Genomic DNA, 25,042 nt, shown 5'->3' on the forward strand with positions numbered 1-25,042 from the left:
GAGTCACAGGCTGAGGGAGAAGCAGGCTCCATGCAGGGAGCCCGACGTGACACTCAATCCCGGGTCTCCAGGATCACGCCCTGGGCTGAAGGCGGCGCTAAACCGCTGCGCCACCAGGGCTGCCCAAGGCCTCACACTTTAAAAACCTTTCTGTTTCTATAAGAGGCGCCTTCTTAAATGGGCAAATATTTAACTGTTTCCCCGTAAACATTTTTCCAGAAACTGTATAATCACAGTCTTGCTTCTCTTCAATTACCAGATAATAGAACTTATGCTTGTAAGGGGAAAAATAAGACATGATGTCTTCTGAAAGCTTTCAGTTGATTAAGTAACAAATATGGTCTCATCTCGGGGGCAAAAGAATTTGAACACTAAGGAACAGAACAGTTTCTTTTTTCCACAATAAAAATTACGATTATACTTGAATATAGTAGGCTATAAATATTACCTGTTCTTCCCAACATGGGATGCTTTCACCATTTTTTTCCTATACGTAGGAGAAATAACTTTCTCAAAATTCATGGGCAAAACTATTTCCATCTACTATGTCATGAACAGTCATTCGTCCAAGGACAAGATTCAAAAGCAAAGTGCACAAGTGCACTGCACAGCTGACCAGATCCAAATGTACAGCCGCGTGCCCTTCATGAAACATTAGGACAGCAGGACCTAAAGCTGCGGTTGTCAACTACGTATTTAATTTCTGAGAATATACTCTATCTCAAATCCACGGATTCCACAAAATATTTCGAATAAAGGCTCTTAGCTTAGATGAAAAGTATGTGATTGTTAAGTAAATATTCTAGAAAGCTCTATGCTGGAAAATACTACTTTGAGTAGAGAATTATGCTCGTTTATGGTGCTAACTGACAAAGCAGTAAGTCCCAAGTAGCACTGTGCCTTAAAGACATGATTCTACTATTTTTAACTCGGGAGAGAGTTGAACTTGGCAGGTGGCAGGGAGTTTTCAGATATAATGGGAATGGCAATGGCGATGATGCCAATCGCGCCAACAGCTGCCTTCCCCTGCCCCTAGCACGCTGACCAGCTCTCGGCCTGTACCCACCTGAGTTACAGCCTTCAGTTTCCAACGAACCCATGACGTCCTAGAATCACGCCTGCTGCACAGATGCACACAGCGGTTCAGGAGCCTGCTCACCCACTCAGAGCCGGATCTGGATTCGAGCAGCCGGGACCCACGGCACCTTGCAGGTGGGACGGCAGCGGGGAGGACGCTGCAGGTGGCCGGGCTGCAAGTGCACCGCCCTCTGCGGACCTGGAGCCCCGATGTCCCCAGGGCTCTCGGACTGCTGCTCTGCCAGTGCTGTGTCCGCCTGGGGACGAGCCTTCTCTCGGAAACCCTCCAACCACCTCCGCCGCCAGGACTGCGGTTCGAAGGAGTTTTGTGGAGACTGAAATGAGGCCACCTTCCTGAGCTGCTATGACGACAACACAAGCTGCTCCTTCAGGAAGCTCTGGCTTTCTGTACGCGGTGGCAGGAAGGGAACTGCTGTAACAAGTCTCCGTTCTGCAATAGTGGTGGCATTTCGGAAAAGAGTCACCTATGTCTCAGTCATTGGACAAACTGGCTTAATTTCCACAGTTGGGTTTTTCCACCCAGAAGCTTCCTTTCCTGGTGTTTATCTAGATGAAGCCTTTATATACAATTTTACGTTGTAACAGACAAGAAAAACACCGTTGGCTAGACGCAACTCTAGGGATCACCTGTTCAGATCCCTCTCTCCCAGCACATGAAACAACAGAATTAGGTTTCTAAAAAAATGACACTACTTAGTGACAGAGGTGGGACTAAAATGAGCCTCTGACTCTTGGCCCAGAGCTCCTTTCACAATACTGTGCTCTTTTTTAAGCCCCTGACCATGAAATCGGCCCAAAACTCAATGGTATGGAATTGATCACTGCAAATACTATTTATAGCTGTAACTCAACGCCGTAAAGCGTTAACTTTCAAAAGTGCAACTACATATTTCAGGAATGAGGAAAGCACTTCTAAAAGCCAAAATATAACCAAAGTAGAACCACCATGCAATTTTACAGCTTTTATAAATAAAACAGGTCTAAAAAAATTTTACATCTATTTCCAGGGCATAACAGAAAATAGGAATGAGAAGGATAAATACTCCTTTCTAATTATTCTAAAGCCTTTGATACTAAAGCAAATAATAGGAACCAGATACAAAAACCGTCCATAATTTGGCTGACCCTGAGAGTCTTGTCACCAATTAAGCTGCTTTCACTAGGAGAGAGTTCTGCCGAAAACAAAAATACCATCTGTTTTACCTAAAACATTAAGATGTTCTATTTTCTTGTCATTTCAGAAATCACATCTGTAGCCATCTTCTGAAAAGACAGCAGAAGGCATTATATTTATGGGTGACTGCATAAGGAACGATGTTCAATCAAAATGTAATTTTCATCTACCGGGAGAATATTTCATTTCTCCAATAACTGTAACGCTGTAACTTTGGAGGAACACGTAGTACATAAATAGGCTGATCTTCGAGAATAAAAAGACCTTAAAAGTTAATGCACTAAAATAAAGTTGTTTTGTTACTAAAGACAGACACGGCAAATACGTTTGTATTCACTTTGTCTATCTCTGATGACAAAAGAAATCTATCCTGTGTGAGGTTTTTAAGGTGAAAAGAAAAAAAAAAAAAAACAACTTTTTACCGGTGCTACATCTCTTCATGTAAGTGAGCCATCATATAAAGAGGTAAAAAAATGAAGACAACAGAAACACAAACCACTTTCTATTTTCAAAAACACTTTCAGATACAATATTGGTCCTGGGAAAGACATTCTATTCTACAATCCAATGAACCGACCGAAGAAGATACAAAACACTAGAGAAAACATCACTCACGGTGACGGCAAACACAATGTCACAAGGGATAAGGAACACGTCTCGAAGAACAACACGCAAGCCATCCAACTACCTGTAATACTTCGAGGATATATTAAATACCTACAAAACAACCTAAAACCCGGGTGTGTTTTGCTTTGAAAAGTAGCCTCATTTCACATACAATATTCTTGCCCAAAATAAAATAATGCTGCCCTCCAAATAAGGATGAAATACGTCCAAAGGCTCTATTTAAAAATTTTCTTTTATTACAAAGTTGTGAAGTGAAGTCCAAGATGGGCTTGAAGCCCTTCCTGACTTTTTCAGGATCAGGATACCTTCACTAAAATCCTTTTCCCTGTTCCTCTTGTAGTGCACACGCTTTATTAATCTGCAGTTAGAAGGGGAAAAAATCTGGTTCAGAAGCATAGAAGACTTTGAAATACGCCGTATCACTTTAGTCTAGGCTGTGAACTGCTGTGAGTTAATTAGCTCTCTCTAAGCAATTCTGGAAGATGTGATGGATGCGGGGAGGAAAGAAGAGAGACAACAGAGGGCTGAGTTTGCCAGGAACCAGAAAAACAACAACTAAGGACTCGCGGATAATCATCACTTCCCCCCATCCCAAATCACTTTTAAAAACCCTTCGTGTTCCGGGCATGTAACTTACTTTTAGTGCATTAGGCGACTCCCCTAAGGGTGGGGTGGGGGTGGGGGGGAGCCTCTGGTGCTACGGCAGGCACAGCACAGAATCATCCGAGGTGTGCATTACCTGGCAGACAGACCGAAACTAATGCCAGCTTTGGACACTGCCTCAACTCCTTTCCAAAGTTTGGCGTAGGTTCTAGAAACTTAAGCATTTCTGAATATCGTGATGGGAAACTGGTATAAACTGGTGGTATAACCACCACTGGTTACAGGTGGTGGTCTCCAGGCTAACCCTGCCTTCACACGGTAAGGTAGCAAAATATCTCAGCATAATCCAATGTACAGAGGGCACGTACTTTCCCCCTCCAACTTCTGCACTTTCCCGATTATGATTCTTGATGAGAACTGCAAGATGTTGGAAGCAACACACAAAATCGCTTTAATTTCATTAGACAAATCGCACCAACTAAAACACCTTGTATAAACTTAATTCACTGTATAATAATCTGACAATAAACTAGAACCACACAGCTAGTTAAGAAAGTTTGATTTAAGATGTAAACGATAAAAAGGCAATTAAAACAGACTAACCAGGCAATTTAGCAGGTGTTCACTGAACACATAACCACTTTGCCACTGCTTTTCCAAAATAAAACTTAAAACTATCATTTTAAATGCAGTCTGTTCAGTCACTTCCACAGATAAAATCTAAAGCTAATAAAATCTAAAATAATTTTGTACCTAGGAACAAAAAATCACAGCAGACTAATTATATGGGCCTGGAAAGGAAGATTCTTTTCAAGTTCACATAAAATTGATGAAAAGAATGATTTAAGATACCATGCCCTGCAAGCACTAAGGAGACAAACTCCATCCACACTGTAAATCATCTAGAAATCAGCATGTGAGAATGATGGCAGCCTACTGATAAACACTTGCTTCAATATATCTAAATGACAGTAAAAATGCATATATAATTAATCTATGGTTATATTATTCACCGCTCCCTATCATAAACTTTAAACTGCTTAATGCAAGAATTATAAAAAGTGTTATTTCAGGAGGTGCAAGAAAATGAGGAAGCAAGCCTAACGTATCCTCGAGAAGCTAGAACACTAGCAGACCAGCAGAGTCGGGGGACGCACTCTTACCAAGGAAAGTTAGCACCTAAATACCTCTGTGCTTCGGGAATGTGGGACAGAGGGTGAAGAGTCGGCACTACTTGACTAGCAAAAATATCTTGAAAGACAGACATTTTTCAATTTTTGGAAGGGATGGGAAGCAGGACCAAGAGCAAGAGCTGAGGCACTTCAGCATGATGCTAGTAAGAATCCAATGCCAGTCGGGAGAGTTATGGTGCTTTCTCCTGCACCACTGTGTCTTTATTAGGGAATTTGCTGGTTCCTTCAAACTAATTATCTCCTAATTCTTCCAAAACCACTACAAGACAGGTCTGCGATCTCTATCCGAAAAACTCTGAAAATAAAGTTTTTTCAATACCCATTTGGCGGCAAAACCCAAACTGAACTGACATGAAGCCACATACAATTAGTTATTCCACTTGGTCTTAATATTCAGAAATTTAAAATTATTTGATGAGCCCTGTCCCAGATTGAAGTATTTATGTAGTCTGCATATGTGCATATTATGTCCCAAAAAACTAAAAATTCTCAATTCACAAAGGTTTCAGGCAAAGGACTGAAGATTTAAAGATAGGCTATACAGCAGCACAAGTTATAGATTACTTATAGAAGATATCTTATCTGTGTAGTTTCCGAGCAAGAAAAAAAAATTAAAAAAAAAAAAAAAAAAACTAGAAATGAAAGGGGAAGGAAAAGATGACCACATCCCAGCATAGAGCTACACAAGGCAGGAACACAATTAATCTGTCACTGAATGGCTGACTATGTAAACCAAGGAGTAAGTATCTTGTAACTTGATCCTAAATAGGTCACTAGGAAACAGTAAACAATATTGTACTTTCCAAATCCCAATAGGACATATATGTTTTTACTTGATCTCTCTCCCAATTCTTAATTTTGCAATGTCTAATTATGTTTTGGTTTTGGAGTAGTGGAAAATCTGTTTCTTTAATAACTGTGTTAAGATACGATTTTTCTACCGAACTGGATAGGACAATCTTGAGAACAAGCTTTTATGAAGCTTCTAGCATCCAGAACTGATTTATTCAGTGCAAACCTGTTTCTACAGTGTACAGAGTACAACCCCAACCCCAATCTGAGCAGAAAAGGGCAGGGAAGAGCAGTCGATGATCAGAAAATAGGGTAGATGGCCTGAGAGGTCTAGTTAATGAACCTAATGAGTAGATAATGCTAGTTGTCTACCCAATGGCCATTCTCATATTCTTTCCTGACAGAAACTCAATTTTACTAAGGATGACAATAATCCTAACTTTAAAAAAAAAAAAAAAAAAAAAAGCCCTTGATTCTCCATGCTTTGAGGTGGCCACGTAACACAATGAGATATCATTAGAATTGAGTAAGTGGAGCTTCCCAGGAAATTATATATCCTCAATTTAATAAAAGTGAGCAGACTCAAGTGGTGTAACTTTCACCCTTCGCTCCTCCATGCCCTTCCCGGCTGGAACACAATGCTATAGGTGGAGAGCCAGGCACAATCTTGAGACCATGAGAACCACCACAAGCTAACGTAGAGCTGAAAAAGGTAAAAGGGGCCTGGTCCTTTTAACGACCTCATGGAACACATCACAAGTCCTGGACTACCTACTTTGAAACACGTACCTAAGAAAAATAAACTGCTCTCGTGTGAAGCCAATGTAGGACGCTTTTTGTTATATACAGTTGAATGCAATCTGAAGTGAGACACTATACCCACAAGAAATTATACTGAAGCACCCAAATCTCCCATTGATCTTAAAAGAAGGTAAGCCTGAGTGCAAGATGATTCTCCCTCCTAAAACCAAAATTTTCCCATAAAAATCAATCACCAGAAACATACTTTTCCTTGGAGGATTCCTTAGTTTTAAATCTGTCCTTAACCACCTATCAAATATACCACATGTAACTAACTTTTCATAATTGTCACCTTCTCCACCACAATATTTAATTATCCATCAGCAAACACCTTTGGTATACCAGGTACTTCTTCCTTATTTCATTCAACCATTCACAACTTTTCTTCCTTATTTCATTCAACCATTCACAACTTCTCTAATTCAGAGGAGTCTTCTTTATTTTCTCCATGGGACTTGAAATGCAGACTTCATAAAAACCTAAGCCAAAGCCTCTGAATTTACCAATTTACCAATCTTAACCAATCTTATGCTCTCCTTAACTTTATATGGAATTTTATGAACAGAGTGCATGTGACCAATTCCTCGATGGTTACTGTCACACACGTAAGGCCTTTAAAAGCATTTGTTCAGATGATAAAGCTCAAAGACCTATTTTGCCCACAGTTCTCTTCATCTCTCCACAGGACTATGTCTGCAGGAACAAGATTTCATCCAGGGCAGTGCCTAATTCAAATGCTCCTGGCACTTATTTCCAGACAGATTGCTAGGTGTCACGTAAGAATGATGACCAAGACCCAACTTATGCCTTCACGAGGTTTAAAGCAAGTTTCTTCAGAGGAGGATTATCTGTGTGCTAAATGTGATACGAGGGGTTACACATAGTCTCAGGGGGCCTCCAAGAGTGACACCTAGCCTGGCTCAAGGGTACTGGAAAAAGTTTCCGGAGAATGTAGCATTTAAAGCTGAATTCTAAAAGATTAATCAGGAATCAATCAGGCAAATTGTGTGTGTGTGTGTGTGCGTGTGTGTGTGTGTGTGTGTGTGTGTGTGTGTGTGAGAGAGAGAGAGAGAGAGAGAGAGAGAGAGAAAGATTGAGGATCTGGTGGGTGGGGGTTTTTGTTTTATTTTGCTTTATTACCAGGCAGCAAAGGTCTAGAAGAGAACACGGTATGTTAAAAACTGATAGTTGGAAGCTTGAAGCACACAGCATAGGCTGGGGTGATGTGAAAGATGATGCTAGAGAAATCAAAATGTAGACACACAGCTCAAAGAGTCTGTGAGTTTATCCTCAGGGTAATGGAGGAAAGAAGAGTTTTGAGTAATTATAACATCACTGCTAGGACCTGTTAATTGCCTACTAAGTACTAGACTCTATAAATGACTTTACTTCCTCCAACAAATGTATGAGGAAGGGATACCTGTCACAGGAGTGTCACCATCACCCAAGGGACAGACAGAAGCAGGGTACTGGTGCTGAAGCTAAGGAGAAGTGGACAAGACTGGGATAGACAAGACAGTAGAATGAAAAGACCTGGTACTTGATTGGATACAGGATGAAGGTGAAAGGGAAGAGACGAAGAGAACGAGGGCAATCCTGCAATTTATTGTCCAAATGAACATATGTCCCCTTTGACAATGAAAAGGAACACTGATGAAACACCGGGATACGTGATCGCTCTACAATCAAGGTCCAGGTAACCGGATGCCGCTGCTGCTATTTTATTAAGGCACTTGGGACCACAGGATATATACGAGCGGAGAGTACGGGTTCAGTTTTACACGCGGAGATGGAGGTCCAAGAGGAACATCCCAATGGAGCCAGCCATCTGGCCTGTGGGCAGAACTTGGGGAACTTTTCTCAGAAGAGAGATGTATGTGGTGAGTCAACAGTACACGGACAATAAACGAAGGCAATGGAGCAGAAAATATCACTCTCACTGGGAGCTTTTATCTTTTAAACTTTCCTGAGGCAAAACAATTACTTATTTAAGATCTCTTATATGCTCTTGACTCTCTACCTCCTTCAGATGTTAACATAATCTGAAGCTACAGTGCACACCCAGCTTCAGTTCTGGTGACCAAAGCTACAGTGATGATTTGCGTTTCACGAGGTCTCATTATTTCCAATGCCTTCTTGCTTTTGATTCAAATAGGAGTCAGCTGAGTTGACTTTATCAAGTTTTAACAAGAAGAGTACCTGTGCTACATTTTCTAGGTATTTTCATACTTGAAAATGTCTTTTTGTTGCCTTCACATATGAAAGATAAAGTGATTTAAAAACTCCATAGTCTTCTCGTTATTACAGAGAAGAAACCTACGTCAGTCTGGCTTTTGTACCATGTTATCCAGTGTCTGTCCTTCGGCTGGGTACTTCTACAATATGTCCCTTTCCTTTTAATCGAACCAAGTTACCAAGACATACTAGGAGTAACTCTCTTTTCATTTATATTACCCAGAACTTAACCCTTTTATCTATAAAGCCAGACCTCCTCGGTTCAAAAACCTTTTCATCAATTCTATCTTTGATCACATTGCCTCTGTTCCATTTTTTTTTCCTGAAGAAAATCTCTGTCTTTTGTTAAAACCTTGTCCTCCATACCTACCATCATCTCTCCCATTGTTTCCACTCCTCTTCCTTTTCTCTGCATTCTTACAAAGCATCTCATGGTTTGTTCTTTTTTTTCTTTTTTCATGTCACTGGACACTCACAGTATCAGCCTCACTCTTCAGCATCACTCATGAAGATGTTCTCTCGTCACACCCCCACCAATAACCTTCCCTTTTGTCACTCCCCGTATCATCACACCATTTTTTCACCTCAGCTCTTTGCTTTCCGTTTCAGATTTCTCAGAGATCATGACTCAAACTTTTTTAGAACCCCAAAGTTCTGAAATGTTTTTCTGGTCTCTGTAACAAATCCTTCTGAAACGTAAACTGTTCTTCTGAGTCTTCATGTAACTACCACTTTCTGTTTTCCTATAGAGTCTATGCAAAGGCTTGCCAAGATAATTTTCCCTTTACTTACCCTCAAAGAAGCAGACATCTGCCCAAACCCTGCATATGCTATGGGTACTCTTGGTTTTTATTTTGGGACTAATGTCCCTTTCCTACCCAGAGTTAGTTTATTTGACAAGTATTTGGTAAGCACCTATAATGTACCAGGTATTTGCCAGGGAATTCGACAGCAAGGTAGTTCTCTGCCTTGGAGCTCATATTGTAGCAAGGGAGATGGACAGCAAGAAATAAATTAAATGACCCACTTGTTAATAATGCCGAAAGGAGGGAAAGAAAATGCACTGATGGAGAAGAGTGAATAAGTTATATAATATAAAAATATATAATAAGGAAATCAAGTCCACATGCACAGAGACAGCCTGAGGGCAAAAGATCCAAAAGGCCACCATCCAAGGTGGCTGTGCCTGTAGTATTCATTGTTTTATGCCAACTCTGGTGAACAAATGGAGGGATTCTCTCTTCAGCAGAGACTATCTATCCTTCTGGTCCGTGCCACTGTCAACAGCAATTTCCTTGAATGGATACTTCCCTAGTTCAGTGCTCTACCTTAGTTCCCCACTTGCTTCTGCCTATTTTATTTCTGTCAGATTCAGTCTCCAAATTGGTTGTAAAATACAGACACAATGGAAGCTCTCTTATCAATGTAATTAAGGCTGGCAATAGACCTATTAACTAAAGGAGATAAAGTTGACTTGCAAGCAAAAGTTTAAGTAGGACAATTTTAAGTTATACATATGACTTAATAATTCATATATTCATGTATGTTTTATATATATTTATAGAGAGAGAGTTTTCTAATCTTCTAAGAGCAAAGCTTCTGCTTTAACTATGAGACCACTAATTGGAGTCTTGTGGCATATTTTCTGCATAACCATGCATGTGATTAATCATGTATAGTTTCCAGCTTAGGTTTTTCTAAAGTAGACCAAGAACTTCAATACTTGGGAAAATATTAAGCAAGATGAGTACAGACTGCTTCTACATCTTTATGATTTCTTCCCAGCTGTTTTTATAGGCATCTCACCAGTGACTCACATTTGTTGAAAATTTCCAAAACACTAGACTTCATTTAAAAAAATATATTTTTGTATAATTCATCAGTTTAACAGAAATTAATCAAATTGTACAAGAAAAATAACAAGAACAACTGATCTGGGAATAACTAATTGATTCATGATAATCATATAATTTAACTGAAATACCAGAGGGAGAGAACTGTGCCCATTTCCCTAGCTGGCAGCCTGTCTGGGACAAGGTCAGGGTATCACAGGCACAGAAAAGGAAAAGAGAGAATCAGGTGATCTAGTTGGCCAATTAGGTGGAGACTGGTTCACAGAAATCCTACGCAGAGAGATTGAAAAGAATAGCTACTTTATCTCTTTAACAGCCTCCTGTCCCTGAATTAAAAATATCAGTCCTCCGTTCTACTTGGTAGATAGAGTATACGAATTTCAAAACTTTGGGGGGGGGAGGTGGGGAATATTATAAAAATGAAAAGGAATCCATCTCTATACCTGCTCCTAGAAACCTGCCATGTAGCTGTTATTTCTAACTGTTTACCATTGGTCAGTGAGTAATTGTATTTTCCAGTCTGGTCGATCAACTTTATGGTTTGTGGGTATCTTAAATTGTGGCAATAGGTCGACTGTCAAATCAAGGTTTGGTGTTCCTCTGATTGTTCATCATCTTTGTTTCCATGAGTTTTAATAGGAAATTGAGAGAGTCAGTCTCAGGGTCCCTAGTCAGCCATCACATAAAATGAAAGTGTCAACTTTTTTATTTTTTCATATAAATAGGTGTTATTCATCTAAGTCAATGTAAGGCTGAAATAGTATTTCAGGAATTAATACTCATCGTTTCTGATACCATAACATAAATAGAAATGTTAAGGGCAGGGAGACTTGGGTAGAGCCTTTTCTCCTATTCTCTCCCCCAGAGACGTTTATATTTCCCTGAAACACATTAGGAAAGATACAAGCAGGCGAATGGCTGATTTGGTACAGCAAACACCAAGTAAGGTTATGCAATGTTGCTATCCAGACATGAATGCTCTGAAACTAGTTCTAACATAAAATTAACTAATATATCGTGCTGAAGATATCTCCAACCCCTTAAGAAGTTTTTGGTTGCGTAAAGTCATGTGCTATATTCTACTCAAGTCTTTTGGGGCAAACATCCTTTCTAAAAATATCCCACATCACACATAGGCCGATGTGTTGTTTCTGGATTATTGGAGAATGGGTCAATCTGTACCTTGAAAAAGTCAAAATTAATAAAATGTAACTCAGATGCAACACAGATGAAAATACACCTTTCACAAGCAATAAATACTTAAACAGAAAAGCATCTAGGAGGATGGTTTAGGAACCCTTCCTTCAAATCCAGGAATGAGCATTAATTCTCAAATAGACTATGCTATTAATACCCAGATAGACCTGTATTAGACTAGAACTCAGTTTTTTTTTATTTTAAGAGTCTCCTGTATTGTCAGTTAGCAACTCCCCCATTAAAAGAAAAGTTCTAAAGTAGCTTTAAAAGGAAAGGACATTTCAGCTGCTCTCATAATAATGGAACCTGCAGAGGGTCTGGAGTGTCAAATCCTAGTCAAATCATGTGTTCTATTATTACCTTAAATTCCCTTGGGATAGTGTTAAAATGCAGCCCTTCGTTTTCAAGGACGGAAACCCTCCATCTTTGTGACTTTGTACATTTATTTTTCTGCTAACTAATGTGAAGACATTTCTGTACCAGTTTTCTAGTACATGACAAGATTTGAGCTCACACTGTTACAATGCAGGAGCAACAAGCACACTTCTCACACTAGTTATCACTGCTGACACTGTTCCATCCCCAAGAAGAACCATCAGGTACAAAGTAAGCTCCGTCCTGACGTTCATCGCGGCTCTCTCACCAGACTCCTGGTGCTCAGATTAGAACAACTTTTGTTCCAGCAGTGGAATCTTAGTTCAGTTCTTGAGCTACAATTGGTTCTTTCAGGTCTATTTTAAAGTTTAAAAAAAATAAATAAATAAATAAAACAAGTTTAAACAACTGGTAGGGATATTAGATACTTTTTTTTTTAATTTATTTTATTTTATTTTATTTTTTATTTATTTATGATAGTCACAGAGAGAGAGGCAGAGACATAGGCAGAGGGAGAAGCAGGCTCCATGCACTGGGAGCCCGACATGGGATTCGATCCCGGGTCTCCAGGATCGCGCCCTGGGCCAAAGGCAGGCGCCAAACCGCTGCGCCACCCAGGGATCCCGATACTTTCTTATATATATTGTGACTTGGTATAAAAATACACTGATGACATGGTAACCAAGGAAAAAATGATTTAAAGTCTTAAAGTCCATTACACTAACATAATTATTGTGAGAAGAATTGTTTGTGATAACATTAAAAATACAAAATGTACAACCAGGCAAATACTCTAGGTCAACAACAAGAAGTCTTATGTATAAAAACGGAACCAATTAGCAATGTCCACGATAGCCAAAACATGGAAAGAGCCAAACAGTCCATCAACTGATGAAGAGATAAAGAAGAGGTGGTATGTATACGTACAATGGAATATTACTCAGCCATCAAAAAAAATCTTGCCATTTGCAACAGTGTGGAACCAGAGTGTATTCTGTGTTAAGTAAAATTAAGTCAGAAAAAGACAAATACCATGTGATTTCACCCATATGTGGAATTTAAGAAACAAAACTGATGAACACAGGGGAAGGGAAGGAAAAATAAGATAAAAACAGAGAAGGAAGCCAACCATATGAGATGCTGAATTATCAGGAACAGACCGAGGGTTGCTGGTGGGGAGGATGGGGTCACTGAGTGATGGACGTTAAGGAGGACACTCAATATAATGAGCACTGGGTGTTATATGTAACTGATAAATCACTAAATATTACCTCTGAAACTAATAATGCACTATGCTAACTAACTTGAATTTAAATAAAATCTGAAAAAGAAAGAAGGGAAAAAAAACAAACCCTGATCTGATTAGATCACGCACTTAGATATCTGGGAGTATCTTTTGACCCACTCATTCTAAAGAATCTCAACAAAGGTAATTCTGTAAGAATGCCATGATGCTGAGACACAACCTATAATTTTTCAGGTCTCATGGTATGAAACTCTAAAATCTCAAATGAGCAGTCATCCAAATGTTGACCAAATTCAAAGCGCTGAACTGTTATTTATCTTTGCTTGTAGTAGTATCTAGTGTATTTAGAAGCCCTCTGGCATCCAAACTCCAATTACTAGATGTAAGAACTATCTGGGGAGAATATATCAGGACACCACATTTTCACATAGAATGTCTATGCCTATCTGCTCTCTGAAGTTCAATATTCTCTTCAGTCAATAATTAATTGTATTTCAACAAGTCTTTACTCAATTCTTACGACGTTGACTATAATTCCACAGGCACAGTGGGAAAAATAAATAAAAGAAATAGTTCCTACTATCGAGGAGTTTACAATCTAGAAGAATTAACTTCAAGTGATTACACTGACAGAAATAAGACACCATCAATTTCCAGCTATGTGAGTGAGTCATTTTGGACCTGATTTAGATGAAAATTTGGGGCTAAAATGGGATGGCATCTTGGAAGGAGGTGGGATACTGTGCACATGGTAGGTGTGTGAGTTATAGTGGCCAGCAGGTAAAGTGTGGTAGATAGTCTCCAAAGAGGATGGCCATCGCTCCCTTTGCTTCTTTAGATGCTCCTCAAATCAAGCAATGAATAATTCCCTCCCCTTGAACCTTGGCCAGTGGCTTGTTTGACTAAGAATATAGTGGAAGGACCTCCTAGGACTCCCGAGGGTAGGTCCTAGAAGCCTTGCAGCTGCCACCCAGGTGACTCACTCGCATTCTGCTGTGGGTAGATCCTGGGGCAACTACACGCAATAAATTAGGGGCAGAGAGAAACTGAAGACAAAAGAGCAGTAAATCATTGCAGTAGTTGAAGTAAAACATTAAAAAAAAAAAAAAGTGTAAAACCACAAAGTAATAGGAAAATAGCAGACGATGAACGTCAGACATGAGTAGAGGGGAAAATCCAAAAGACTTTCCGGTCCATGAAACTTAGCAAGAAAAAGTAGAAGTCAAAGTGGGTTCTGAGGCTTCAGAACATAGACAACCAGAAAGAGAATGATGCTATTAATAAAGACCGGGATTCAAAAGGAAAGCACGCATGGAGAAAACAAGAGGAAATTAAATTAGAGGTGCTGGGCAGCCATCCAGGGAGAATCATTCGACAAGTAAACGGCAATGGAAGTACTGAGTCTCTTTTCTGGAATTGGGTACTGTTTATATCTCGTCGATACTCTGATGCCACCTAAGCTCTGAAAACAATGACTTCTTTTGTGTCTCCACAGGGTTAATGATTTCATTGCAAATTAACCTGCTCTTTTTTCTGGCCAAAAGATATGTAAGATCCCTTACCAATAAATGCCGTGGTAAAAATTAAAAGCACTTAATGGTAAATTTGCAACTGGTTTGAATACATTGCTCTCACACTAAAAAAAAATTTTCTACTTGAAAGACTACATTTTCAGATTTACAGAAGTTATCTCAATGCAATGTGTACCCAGTGGCATTTCAAAGTATCCACGTTAAAAAAAAAAAAAAAAAAGTCCCTTTACATATCATCAAAACACATGACTTCCTGGCCTGTGCGACAGCAACATTTGCTTCCACCCTGCCCGAAGTAACCAAACACAGTGAAAGAAAACTGAAATCCCTGCTTATTTCAGAAGTTTACCTTCCATCCTCTACGTCCTCCGTGTCCCTAATCCTGTAAATCTTTGTATTAAAATTTTTTACAACTGGGTTTCCTTAGGCGATTATGTGTGTAGAGAGAAAAAGAAATACCTCTGTACTTTTAGGGATTATTGAAGGCTAGAGAATTTATGACTCATTCAGCGTGCTCTAACTTTTAACTCTTAATTGAACCTGCTCTCCATATAAAGACTATGAAGGCATATACTACAGAGCTCACATAACCTTGTGAACTCCATCAGGCTCCTGGACAGGCCCTACATCCCCACGAGCAGATTACGGACTCCTTTTAAAATACTCCCAAACTCAGTTATGTTAGGTTAGAGCTATAGCTAATGTTGCCAACAGCATGATCAAATCATTTATGTGTATTATTGAAATTGTATGAGTTTAGATCAGTGTTTCTCAACCTCTTCCCATCAGAACTCCTTAAAGACTCTTTTTAGACATTTATTTGCTAATCCTCTCCCCATACAATTTTAATACCACACTTCAATTATGTCTGTTATTGTACTATTTTTAGGCTTTATATTATTAAAAAAATACTTCTCTTCAAACTCCCCAAGAACCAATTTTTACCCTCCTAAGCAGGAGGTCTCCCTCATTAAGAATGCATGTTATATTTAGATTAATAATCTGTTGCTCAAACAAGAATTATGTTTATCATCAAAATAATGCTAAGCCTTTGATCTTATATAGGATTCACGAAGAACAGGAGAAAGACTCATGACCATACTTCTGGAACTTTCAACTTAAAGACTGAGAAGTGCAGATAATAATCTTACTTTCAGTACCTGCTAAATAAAACTGTGGAATTCTTCCATTTTATTTATTTATTTTATTTATTTATTTATTTATTTATTTATTTATTTATTTATTTAATTTATTTGGAATTCTTCCATTTTAAAGGCCACCGTCATTCCTCCAATTTTCACTGCCTTTACTGAGAGATCAGCAACTCAGATTATCTGTGGCTAACAAGTAAGACATTTTAAAACCAGAAGTATAAGTAGTTCTATTCATGAGGTCCTCAAGTACAGAATAGATAGATAAGAAAGATACAAATAAGAATTTGACAATTGTAAGTATCTTCAATTCACCTAACTATAGAAACAGTAGTAGCACTGACATTTGGTAGAAAAGAACTGTGAAGAAGTAATTTTAAGATGAAGAATCCTAGTTAAATACAAACCATTTAAAAGGAAATATGAAAAGGTGATCATTGTACTAATAGTTTCAAATATTCTATTTATGTTTATAATTAAAACTCAAGGGATCCCTGGGTGGCGCAGTGGTTTGGCGCCTGCCTTTGGCCCGGGCCGCGATCCTGGAGACCCGGGATCGAATCCCACATCGGGCTCCCAGCATGGAGCCTGCTTCTCCCTCTGCCTGTGTCTCTGCCTCTCTGTCTCTCTCTGTGTGACTATCATGAATAAATAAATAAAAAAAATAAATAAAAAAAAACAAACAAACAAACAAACAAAAAAAACTCAATATTAAAGCTCAAAAATGTATTTCTTCTTAGTCAATACACCTGTACCTCCTTTCTCACTCCAGCATAAGCAGGGCTGAATTATCACTTACTGCTGACTAAAGCAAGGACAGTAGAAACCACAGGGTTTCTGACCCATTAGGGCTCCATCCCACCCACTCTACCAAGCACCCAAAGGAAGACTTAATGGGGTGCAGATGGGGCATGAATCGCTTATAGTAAGCATAAGGCATTCTTCCAGTCAGTAGAAACAAAGGTTTTTCCACCAAAATAGAAGAAGAGGGATTATGTCTAAAGCTAAAGAGATTTACAGACACCACAATTTAGTAGGGGCACAATATTTAAGAAACAGCCATATCACATCAACTACGTCAAAATATTATTTAAGAAAAAGAAAATGTCTTGTAATGGGATCATTACTGTCTCATGACCTGGCAACCTGGGAAAGCTTTTAAGCCTGCAACAAGATTTTATTTTATTTTATTTTATTTTATTTTATTTTATTTTATTTTATTTTATTTTATTTTATTTTTTATTTTATTTTATTTTATTTTATTTTATTTTTATTTATTTATTTTTTTCTGCAACAAGATTTTAAAGTTAAGACTGAAACTGTCTTTCTAGTTAATCTCTTCTTTTTCTGGCCAAAAAAAAAAAAAAAGTAGGATTTCATCATTACTTAAGTGATACTTTTAGTGTTACTAAAAAAATACCTATCTTCTTGTTCAGAAGTATGAGCTGTATACATTTCAAGTCTCTACTTGAAGAGATTTAGCCAACTGAAGCTTTATGCATAATCAAAATGTCAACTTTATTAGCAATTGTAAATTTTCTCTAATACTTTGATTCCATTTACTTTTAAATAATTTTAATAAAGACTAGTTAAAATCATGAATTATCCCTTACAACTATTCTTTTATCCTACAATTTGTACATACTAAATTTCTCAATGTAGATAGCAATAAGTTATATTAGATAAGAATACACTGTGTATCTGGGTATAGTGGGTACTGGCCTAGTGATACTAAGTCATTAAAAACAGAAGACTTGGTTAAATAATTATCAATAAAAATATAAAACATTTCTTTATAAATAAGAGGCAGCCACCAAATTAATTGCCCCATTTTCAGGTCAACTGAACGCCTTTCCCATTTACCTTAACATAAATCCACAATGTTAAAATGAGACAATCTGACCAGCACAATGACAAATTATCCAATAAACAATTTACAGTAGGAACCCTTCATAATTAAGTTTCTTCCTTCATTTTAAAAAAATGGGATCAGGAATCAATGAAAATAAGTAAACAAAAAGTTAAAAAAGAATATAATCATAAATTATATTTACCATCCCATACCAAGTATCTGTAAAAAAAGAAATACTGTTAGAATAGTTCAACTCAGCAATCAATGTGGTAGCTATTAACACTGAACATGACAGTCATGGGAAAACAATCCATTTCTTCAGAAAATTTTTTGAAATTAATAAATTTATTAAATAAAATACTGCCTCAAAATGTATCCTAGCAAGAGAAAAGAATCATGAAAAAGCAAAAGCATCAAGTAAGGACAGTAGCAAAATTTTATGAGAAATTATGTATTTACCTTGGTTCTGCACTCAGCGTTAGGACGGTTTTTTGTGGTAGAGAACTCTGTGAGCTTTGTTTAAAATCCTATAAAAACAAACAAAAATTTTTATTTTTACTTTTAAAAGCTAAGTTTCAAAACTAACTATGTAATAGTACTTACAAAATCCTAAGAAGGACACAATGTGGGAAAAAAAAATCCTTTTTCTAGCTATATAAAGTCCACCAAAATCCAAAATAAGTAATTCTTGTGTGTGCACATATATATGCGTGTGTATTCAGACTTCACTAGAGCATATGTTACAGGGACTAGAGTCCAATTAGGAGCCAAGTAGATCAGAGTTCTAAAGATAATTTTGCAGAAAGTTTCATTATTTTACCTTTGTATCATAGGTTTCATATCCTTAAGCAGTGTATGTCCACTTACTGGATTTTTTACTTTAATATGAATATGTGATATTTGTAATTTCATTGCAAATATCAGGTTATGAAAATATTGAGGTTATTATCTGATTCCAGATGTGTAAGCTCCAATCACATGCAAAATTTCAAAGCCTATCATTTACAATAGACTCCAATGACAAAATGTTAAAACAATTTTAAAACAACTGAGTTGCTAAGTGGAAGTCTAAAGAGGTTTGCTAATTGTTCTTCCTTGTTGTTGAAGAGCATTATTTTCCTTTCAGAGTATGTTCTGTTTTATTGGCTCCTCTGATCCCAACACCGACATAAGCCAAGGCAGATATCATCCCATCTTACAGATAAATGAACGAGGGCACACAGATGTTAAGCAACTTTTTCAAGGCCCGTGCAAGCAGGTACAGAGGTTGAGGCTAATAGCTAGTCTCCTAATTCCTCAACCTCTCCTCTACTGTTACACACATCTGAGCCTGGCCCACACCACTCCATGGACTCATCCTGAAACCAGAAGGCAATTTAGGATCAAATTTGAAGTTCAGCAAGAACAGAGGAAGGTCTCACAGAAGTTCAAATACCAGGGAGCTTCTAATTAAAGCCAAGCAAATAACTAATTATAATGTTCGGTTACCTTCCAATATCATCTTAATGATGTTCTGAAAGCCCTAAGTTTCACGTAACAAAGTAAGTTCGTTAATTTTCATGCTTAGATCTAGTCAGAACAAAATATACACTACAAATCAACTACAGACACACTTATAGGAAAGAAGAACATATAGGTATTTCATATATAAAATGATACAAATTCTTTCAAATAATGTACAAGGAAATCACTGTTTTTCAATCTCTTTTCACTAAGCTTCTCACCCCGTTTTCCAATCCAAGAACAAAAGAATCACACATTTTTAAGATAATATAAAAGGTAGCAACTAACCATGTCTAGGAGGTTATCAAAAGAGTAAGAGTTGTACAAGTTTTTGTCCTTCAAAATAAGTAGTAGCGCTGAATATCCAATTATCTTCTTCAAATTCACCAATGAATTAAAGAGTCTGTGAACCAAAAATTTTACTGGTCTGAGAAGTAATTCAAACATCTGTATACAATATTTTCAGTTTTTTTAATAATGACCAAACTACCATTACTTTCATCCTGTATTCACAAAGTGAAACCTATAACGAATGGACTCTTCTTTGCCCAGAAATAGGTTACCAAGAAAAAAGAAGGTTAATCAAAAGACATCACTAATAAGGATTCATTTAAAATAGAAAATTTTCTGTACGCATCTGAGACGTGTAAATTTATTCAAACTACCGGAACTTTCTATGAATATCACACCAAATATTAAGAATATCCAACATGATCACTCTAATAGCTTTAAGGCATTCTAAGCAAAAAAGTGATTTGAGCCTTTATGTTAGAAAATTCTTCAAAAAATGTTGAAACAGCAGAAGGAAACATGAGATTAAACTGTCACTCACAAGAAAATTCAATCAGTATACATATTTCAAAACTCAAATTCCTAAAGAATTCAAATAAATACTTTGTTGACTTTAGTTTCATGTTCTTGTTCAAAAAAAAAAAAAGAGTTTTCAGAGGTCTGGAAATGAAATTGTCTTTGTCCTTCTTACTTTTCTTGGTCATTAAAACTGTTAACTGTATTCAAACTGTATGCCTGAGGAACCAAAGAGATGCGCATGAATCAATCGATTCAAAATCAATTCTGGAATAGAATCTTGGTACATTACCAGCTATTACTGAACCACTATAAATGGGAAAAGAATTTGTTTCAAGTTTTTTTTTTCAAATTCCATCTTGTTTCTTTATAGAATAGGCATCCATAGGTAAACTCATTGGAGAAATCCGTAGAGAAACTTGGCTAACCATGCTTTCAATCAGCCATTGAATCTACTATGGTTATAGGGTGATTATGTTATTTTCCCCAATACAGGAAGCAATTTTGGATCTATATGTTAAGAACATTTTTGTTGGCATGCAACAACAAAAGAATGTGTAAGAGAATTAGAAATAACTTCTTTTTGCAGAGCACTGAGACTGCCTTCAAAGATGTGGGTGATCATAATCAATAAGGTAATTAACTATGCTAGCATGTTATACATTCACAGTATTAAAGTCTTAGGGACGTGGGTTCAGGCCATCATCCAGCTAAGTTTCTCAGTCTATTCAAGTGTTTTCACCAGACCAAAAAACAGTATGAATGAATACAATTCAGTTATACAAACAAGCCCCTTGATCTAAGTTTATTTTTATTATCTACATGGCTATCTTTATTAGGCTGTCAAAACCTGAAGAACAAAAGTCATGCTCTCCGTCAGCTGAAACCTTTTATGTATTACAGTGCACTGAAGTCCCGATTTAACGGAGGTAATGCCACACATCAATGTTCGTATCCTAAAGGCACACACACACAGTCTTCTAAGGAGATAAGCACAAGGTACTGGCACGGTATCCCCCAAATGCTTTCTCAGGATGCATAAAGCTGTTTTGTATAGAGCAGAGCAAGACTAAACACAGTAAATAAGTTTGGGAAGCATTGGGTAAAGCAAGATTTTAGACTGTCTCTAAAATCATTTTAAAATGTCTCAACATTTACCCTTGTGAGATTTCTCAGAGCCTCTAACTTCCTAACACACCCTTATCCTATAATCATTGAACAGTTCAGGGATCATCACTTGGAAATCAGTTTTCCATTCTGTTATCATTACTGCTCTTGAAAGCAGATATTATCACGTTTGTCCATGAATAGTTATATCTACACATTTGGAACCTCACACTCAACCTTTGTTCATTTTTTTCTCCGACCTACCTTTATTACGACTAGAAACTGGCAAACTCTAAATCTTTCTGTAACTGATCTCATTACCATTTCTTCTCCTGTACATATTACCCACTTTTAGGCTGAACATCCATCACAAACACTGTCCAAGTCTAATTCATTTTTTCATGCCATGGTTAGAATTAACCTTCAAATAGCCATGATGTATTCTTGCTCTCCAGGTGATAATTATATAAACATTCAATCTATTGTTGAAAGCAGTACACTAAGGAAGAATCACCCTTAGATGACAGAAGAAAAAGCTAGAAGGGTTGGGATCCCTGTTGGCATTGTGGAGCTGCTATACCTGAACTGAGGACCTGCAGAATTCTTCAACATGGCACAAATTTAAGTAGGATAGGATTTATTCATTTTCAAATTGCTATTACTAGCAGCCAAATGCAATCCTTAACTCTTACACTTGTTCATACGGGCACCTCTGCCAACATCTGAATAAACAGTCAACAGTCCAAGAACAAGAGAACACCCAATGCTAGCTGCCTCTCTGTTTATAACTCTTTAACTTGTGTTTTGAAACTTCCTACTTAAAATGTCTATGCTAATGACTTGATAATTGTGTAGACTTTTCAATGAAGTGTAAAGTTCTCGAAAAGCAAATTTACAAATGTCAAGTACAATTTACGAATTATTGTCTTTTTTCTTTAAGATGCAATTTTGTACGGTGATGTTTTTATAAGCTAAAAGCATAAGCAAATATATGGAGGAACTAATGACAGGCCTTCTGGAAAGGTTATGAAACATAAAATGTTCGGTTGCAAAAACTCAATGACCTGTACCCAAGTCTCTTTCAATATGGCAGCCAGAGAGCAAGTAGACAGTGTTAGGAGAATGACTTCTTCATTTCCTCTTAGGAACTCTTCTGGATCTAAGTTTCACTTTTAAACTCTCAATAAACCAAGAAGACAGGAGCAGATGAAAAGGAAAAAAATGGAGGATCTGATCTTACTTTTGAAAATGCATTCTGTGGGAGAAAAACCAACTATCATTATCAGCCAATGAGTGTTTGCCATTTTAAGCCCAGCTCATCCTCAACAGATGCCAAATACATTTGCCACTGAGAAGATATTCAAGATACCACCATGAATATATTTTCAAGGACTCAAGTCAACTAATGAAACCTCAAGAATTCTTTTTCCAAATATCTAGGAAGGCAGTCAAAATACTGTAACTAAAATTTTAATTAACACCTATTATGATTATTGATGTCCGTTGTGGATCAATCTGTAATGTTGACTTTATGTACTGTATGTACACATTTCACCTGGAAGAGGGAGCATTTATTTAAAAAGAGATTTGCTTTTTAAAACTATAAGAAAATCAGAGCATATTTTAACAGTTTTAAAATATTATCAAATATGCCATTATCGAAAAAAGTTTGGAAGAAATAATAATCTAAACTATCAGAAAACAATAATCAAAACCCCTTCCCCAACAAAGGAATCTCCTCTACACTGATTTCAATGAATGGTAACCCAAACTCGGGCATGATGATGGAAATCTCACTATCACAAAAGGTAAGCCTTTTGATTATGGGGAAGCACTACTTACAAAGTCTCCTGTTGTTCTGAGCTAAAGCCTGTACTCGCTATTTCCAACCCTGCAACGGGAAATTAACTGAGCTTCCACTCCCTCATTCATCTCACAGAGCTTCCAAGAGTTGGATGATTTTGATATCAATACTCAGGCCAACCAATTCTCATACCAATTCCTATATATCAAGGCTTCTAGGGTATTCTACTTTTTGGCTCTCCTCTAGGCTGATTCTTTTTTTGTCAATGTCCCTCTAAAAACAAAAAAATAAGAATAAAGGAGGTATCCAAGAACAACTGGATATGAAATAGGATGAAATTACACTGCTATACAATTAAGTGTAGTTCTTTATCTTCTTTGACTATAGCTATGATTTATCTGATACCAATCCTTGGTCAAGAAGGTAATCCTAATTACAATACTATACTCAAAATTAACAGAATCAGCTTTATAATAATGTTTTACTACTCCATTTGCAGAAAATCACTGCAATAAAAAGTTAGGAGAGCTAGGACACTGTCAATAGATTTCCTGAAACCTGCTTTGAATACTGATTTTTTCTGTAACAAAACTTACAAGGGATGTCATTATTAATATGGTCTGATGTACATTAACAACTTCAAATATATAAGCCTGTGATCCAAAATTTAAGAAATTCTTGTTTTATAATCACTTTTTAATAATTATATTACCTGGTACCATAATCTACAACCACCCAATCTTTTGCAGTTCCTGTGATAGCATCATGATGTTGAAACAGTCCCAAATTTCTTCTGGCTTCCGTCAGTGCCATGTAATGGGATGATGAAAGAAATTTACTTATCTTGTACTTCTGAGCTTGTTTCAGGGCGAAATAGTAAAGAATTTCAGCAGCCCTAATTGCATAAAACATTCATTAATTTTTATTTCAAAACAAACATTTACTATTTAAAATACGTGGTACTAATTTTTAAAAATCTACAATTTTAGCACAATTTATAAAAAGATATTGATAATAAGCATTCCTATGAAACCGTCAAGGTATCCATCTAGTATATCTAAATTATCAATCATCAGCGAACATCATGTCTAAATTGATATAATGGGCCCTTGTTCTAGATGCTCCTGGAAAGAAGCCAGAACCCACTGGCAGCAAGAGAGGTTTACTTATGTATGACATAGTGAAAAAAATATCTTCACACAGCAGTTAAGAAGTGGATAATGGTTTCTGTCCTCTTTTTTCTCCAACATCACCATAGACACATACCATGAACCTCATCACCAGAAAGCCATTCACTGTCACATATGTACATGAAAGGAGAGCAGGTACAGAAATGGTCCCATAAGTGGAAGACAAACAGTGAAGGAGGGGGAGAGAGTGATGGCCTGACAGTTCACTGACAACAGCTAGTCTCTGTGCTGAACAAGAACATTCAAAAACTAGAGAGAATGTAACAATATAAATTGAAAGGTGATAAAACATATGCCATGATTTCTCATTTAAAGAACAAAACACTTTAGCTTAATAATAGTTTTTGAATAAGAATATGGATGGGGACTTATCATTTTCATGCCTTATTTTTTTCATCAGAGGGTATGGTTCAACACGGGTTTCAAAGGAAGTTCTTTAAAGAGAGATATGGCTTGATGAAGTAAAAAATATAAGAAGGTTCTTTATGCCAAACATTTTAAGGAGGATGGAAAGAAAATCAAGGCAGCTTAAAAATGTATCACAATATTAGGGAAGAGGAGAAATTTGAAACAAACAAAAAATTCCTTTAAATTTTGAAATAAAGAATATTAAATAATCTGTCTTAAATCCTAACTTTTCTAAAATTCATGGCATGGGAAACATTTAATCTGAATTAAGAAAATTGCATACATATGTTCATATATATCTAATGCACATTCCTGGCTTTTTAAAGAGTACATACATATATAGATATCCCAAAATGTAAAAATGGAAACTAAAAAATATTTTCTTCTTTATACTCTTTGATCCAAATATTTTACAAATGAGCATTAAGATGAAATAGCTATCATCAGACAACAAACTTGTTTTCAAATAAATTAATTATATTTGAAATTCATAA

At 37.0% G+C, this 25,042-nt stretch overlaps 1 protein-coding gene across 1 annotated transcript in view; it reads right to left on the reverse strand.

Annotated features, from left to right (window-relative positions):
* The window catches only part of MAN2A1 (mannosidase alpha class 2A member 1), a 162,051-nt gene that overhangs the window by 52,463 nt on the left and 84,546 nt on the right, over positions 1-25,042 (reverse strand). The window contains exons 10-12 of the mRNA XM_072788203.1: positions 23,663-23,845; positions 19,521-19,635; positions 18,189-18,256 (exon numbers count right to left, since the gene is read on the reverse strand). Of these exons, the coding sequence (XP_072644304.1) occupies positions 18,189-18,256; positions 19,521-19,635; positions 23,663-23,845 (366 nt within the window). The remainder of the gene's footprint in view (positions 1-18,188; positions 18,257-19,520; positions 19,636-23,662; positions 23,846-25,042) is intronic.

Source organism: Canis lupus, chromosome 2, assembly GCF_048164855.1.
Source record: "Canis lupus baileyi chromosome 2, mCanLup2.hap1, whole genome shotgun sequence".
NCBI lineage: Eukaryota > Metazoa > Chordata > Mammalia > Carnivora > Canidae > Canis > Canis lupus.